Raw genomic sequence first — 4,451 nt, 5'->3', positions numbered from 1 at the left:
GCTTGTGTTGGAAAGGGCACAAAAAGTAATGGGGATGACGTACTTCCCCGCTCTGTTGCATTTATATCTCATTGTCAGACGCGAAGGACTACCGCACAGTATGGGCGGGAGGTTGTTCAAGAGAAGACTCACGTACCCTTTCCCACCGTCGCAACGCTCCTTCAAAGAACAATTTCCAGCATCACACCCAACGAACTCATAAACTGCGGGGAGGTGAGTCAAAACAAAGCTCGTGTCATCCCTCAGATCGCTATTGGTATCAATCACTACATCCACCTCCACAACTTCGCCTTCGACACCCACGATGTAATCGGGTGCATGAACCTCAATGTGGCATATCGGTTCCGCCACGCAAACCCATGGCGTGCATTGAGAACAGCTAACACCCCATTTTTTGAATTGATCGTGCTGTAGAAAATAATTTTCAACAGAGGTATCATCAAAATTCCACTCTACATTCAAGCAGATCTCGCCACATTTCACACGGCCCTGAACGCGTGAACAATAATAAACCCCTGGTTCTCTCAAGTCGAAAAGAGCAGAAACGCTACTGGAGTTACATGAGCACAGCTCAACAGACCTATCAACAGAAGTCTGCGTGGCCCAACTATCCAATTTGTTATCACGCATTCGAGAAAGATTGACGCAAAGGGAGTCCACATTTACATTGTCAATGGAATGTGTGCGGAACACCATTACCAACTCATGCATTGAATCATCCCCATGTACCTCACTGAAACCGCAGAAGATGTTAAAGGGAGCGTAATACCCTTTGTGCGGATATGAAAGAAAACTGTCAAGTGAAAAACTAGACATCATCTTCGCAAATGAATCACGAAATCGCCTTTGACTTTCCTCCGCACCAGGTCCAAAGGACAAGGAGGCGTAAGAAAGAGTGACCTCCCTGGAACACTTTTCTACTAATTCGTCGGGTACTGACTTCGACAATTCTATTAGCAACCCGTGAATAACCTTAGCACCTTCGTACGACTTAACACCGTGTTCCCACAACATCTCCAGTGAATGCAGTGCTTCATCAGTCCTTCGAAGCATGACATTCAGCCGCGCCGAAGTGTAAAGCAGTTCTACCGTCGGCACGGTCAAGGACGCACATTCGCTCAACAATTCACCCACTCGTTTCGTGAGAGCATCCGAGGTTCCACTGAGTGAGCAAATATTAACGTGCGCCTCTGAGCAGCACTCCACACCAATCAGAACAGGCGCCACAGTTTGCTGTGCAGAAGTCTCAAGTGACCGATTTACCTTAAGAGCATCTTCATAAGCAAACATACATGCGCAAAGATGGCCCATCGAAGCAACAGGCACCGCATGGCAGGTATTCTTCGCTAACCAGTAATGGCACTCAGCAATAAGCAACGGTTTCAGAAACTGCACCATGGTAAAGTTCTCACCAGTAGAAGGAGTGATCTGTCCCAACCATACGATATGATCCTCACACATACCATAATATAAATCCTCAAAGCTAACATCGGACAGAGCTTTGGCAGCATTCAGTAAGTGCATAATAATGACCGTGCCGCACATGCGCAATTCCATCGGTGACTGAGGAGGGGCAACATCTCTTAGGCAGTTATAAGCGTTGGTAAAATGCTTTACAGCCGCACCCAAATCACGCACAACAAGAGAGTGCCACCCGGCCTTGAACCCCAATCGCACTGCAAGGTAATTTGGTTCCGGTGGCTTGTTCCTAATGCGAGCCAACTCCTCCATGTGATATGCCGTTGATGTTTTCTTCAACATATGGTAGAGGCGTTCCGCGCTCTCCCTTTCCATCCCTAGTTTGAATAAAATTATCAGCTCATTAAAATCATCCCCTAGCCTCTGTTTGAGTACTCGTTGCAGTGTTTCTAGTTTTTCTTTCACATCCTCTCCTTCATTGGAACATTTCTCAGTTGCGAGTGCGACAATAATTTTGCTTCGCAGTGTGCGTGTCCACGCCAGCAGTTGGTCCCACATGCTGGAATTCCCAATCTCATCCATTGCGACATCGCTCACCGTTTCCCAATCCAGGCTAAAAATAACGCAGCTAAACCTGGAATGTAAATGCCTCGTGCACCAGTCGCTTTTCAGAACACCGAGTGCATTCGGAAGAGGTGCACCTGCAGCCTTTTGCTTCGTGGGGAGCGATCTCAGGTCTGGAAAATATTTGATGTGAAAGAGTGACGACTGATTTGACATGCGAGACAATCCCTCAGATATGCATAGCCGCTTTCCACTGACGACGGCAACCAAGAAGGGAGGCTCATTATCAAGGTAGCTCTTGTAACAACTGTCGGTGTAAATCTGGGATAAGAAGTTCATTTCGCTAGTACAACACCTTTAAAGGGGGAAAAAACTGTGGAAACTTAGGGGGAGTAGATGGGCACGCACAGGGTAACAGAACTTACGAGCGTGCACGGAGTGAAAGCTGACTTCAGTGCAAAACATGTCGCTCCACGCCTCAGTAAAATATAATAGTTCCAACATTGACAAACAAAAGGGAAGGGAACACCGCCACGAAGAAAGAGGGAAAGTACTACTTTACGAAGGGGGATTGGTCAAACTGCCAGCACAAAACAATCAATAGTGACCGGTGTAGCCAAACCAACCCACGAAACGAAAAATGGCAGATGGATGTTAGTGGACTCCAACCTTTGAAAACTAAGGATGATGTAGCTCCCGCTCATACCCATCCTGTTGGGCACGTGCCGCAACCCTTGTGGGAAAACGGAACGCGAAGGTTCCTCTCAGAACAAATTACCGCCAACGGCAAAGTTTTCTAATTGCGACATACATAAGCATAGGAAAGGATGCCCTCGTAGAGAGAGTAACTGCGGACACAAACTCCATTCCAGCTCACGGCAGCAGTCCCCCACAAGCCGTTCATGCATTCCCAATGCTGCAGCAAAAAAAAGCAAAAAAAAAGGATTGTAAACCTGCGTCCGGCGCTAAAATGCAGCTCGAGAGCTGGGGAAACCAACTTGAAATGTTTACCCCCCTTCCAACGGGTAAGTGTTCCCTCGATGCTTCCTCAGTGCTCACAGAGGCAAGGCCAGATTGCGACTCCCAGAACCCCCGAAACACATATACATACACCTCGAAGGTCAATGGCGAAGACTCGAAGCGGGTCCCGTCGCAGGTCGGTCGCTTCGATACATTCCAGTAACCCCCTTTTACACGGCACTCCGAACACGAGAAGCTGGGGCGACACCTTTCACATCGTAACCTACTGAGGGGGGGGGGGGGAGCGCGCGGGCGCGGAATCTCACGCTAGAATGAATAAAAGGGTGAGAAAAGTGCATCTACCACCTTTGCAGCCAAAGGAAGCGCCTTTGATGGGCGAAACGGCGCCGCGCCGCAGCCACCCACACGGCAGCCTTTCCTCTGAGAGTGACCAACAGCCAGTGGCGGGCACCCCAGTTATAGGCCAACTTGCATCGGAAGCCTATGCGCACACAGAATGGTTCGAAACGTGGTGCACCCCTTCCAAAGTGCTACGATTTTGGTGGCGAGAGACGGCCAGTGGGAACGTGCAATTTTGCTTCCACGAGCGTGCGTCTTGCTAACCAATTTTCGGAAACACAACAACCACGAAGCTACAACACACACGCACGGGCCCCCGCATACGTCGTCGTCCTGAAGCCCAATTTTTGTGTCCGGGTGGACGCATCGGTTTCCCATCGTGGCCTCCGTCTCACAGGTTTTGCAGGGGGAAAGTAAAAAAAAACGGGTTAGAGTGGTAAAACAAAGCTCGGGCACACCTTGCCGCGGGTCCGTTAACCAGAAACTGCGGTGCAAAACAGCACATCCAGAGGCAAATTGCGAAGAAAAAATCCGTCGCAGACGGCGCTGGCAACCTCGGCGCGGCAGAGGGCTCTGACGCTGCGTCTTTCGGGACGGCCAAGGCCAAGACACGACATCATGAGGAACCCACTAGCTTCCCACAGGTCCGTTATCGCGCAACTCAAAGCAAACCGCACCATTTCAGGCGTGACATAGCGAATGTACTAAGAGAGCACCGTCCCTGAAGGTAGCGGCCTACAGCTCAGGAGCGCCACATTAATACGTAGGCCCAAGCTAATGTTGAGATGGGAAGTGAAAGTTTCGGTGAAGCGCAATGCCGAGGAAGAGTGTTTCCGAATCTTCATGTCCAAGACCACGAGGAGACACATTACACGATTTCACCAATCCCTTTCTGTCAAGTGGCGTAAGCCCCCAGTTACTTTCCTCAAACTTCGATACAGCAACAGGGTTCTCTTTCGCAATTAAATAAGGCTCATACGCGCGGAAGATCACAAAGATATGAAAATAAAAGCATGGAAGAAGCAGATTCCGCGGCACTTCAGTGGAAACAGTCTACAATCACCGGCTGGTAGATGCCACGGGCCGTGGACTGAGGGATCTGCATTATTGGGGGGGAAAAGAATGGGACAGCTACGACAACATGTGGG

General features: G+C 49.5%; 1 pseudogene across 1 annotated transcript; it reads right to left on the bottom strand.

The window, feature by feature from the left end:
• Window positions 1-420: 420 nt before the first annotated feature.
• Window positions 421-2,322, bottom strand: TEOVI_000753500:pseudogene (annotated as a pseudogene). Its single transcript has one exon. A coding segment is annotated over exon 1 (1,902 nt).
• Between the last annotated feature and the right edge of the window lie 2,129 nt (window positions 2,323-4,451).

Source organism: Trypanosoma equiperdum (genome assembly GCF_001457755.1).
Source record: "Trypanosoma equiperdum strain OVI genome assembly, contig: ctg_1515, whole genome shotgun sequence".
NCBI classification, from domain to species: Eukaryota; Euglenozoa; class Kinetoplastea; order Trypanosomatida; family Trypanosomatidae; genus Trypanosoma; species Trypanosoma equiperdum.
This window is presented reverse-complemented; position numbering and strand designations above follow the sequence as displayed.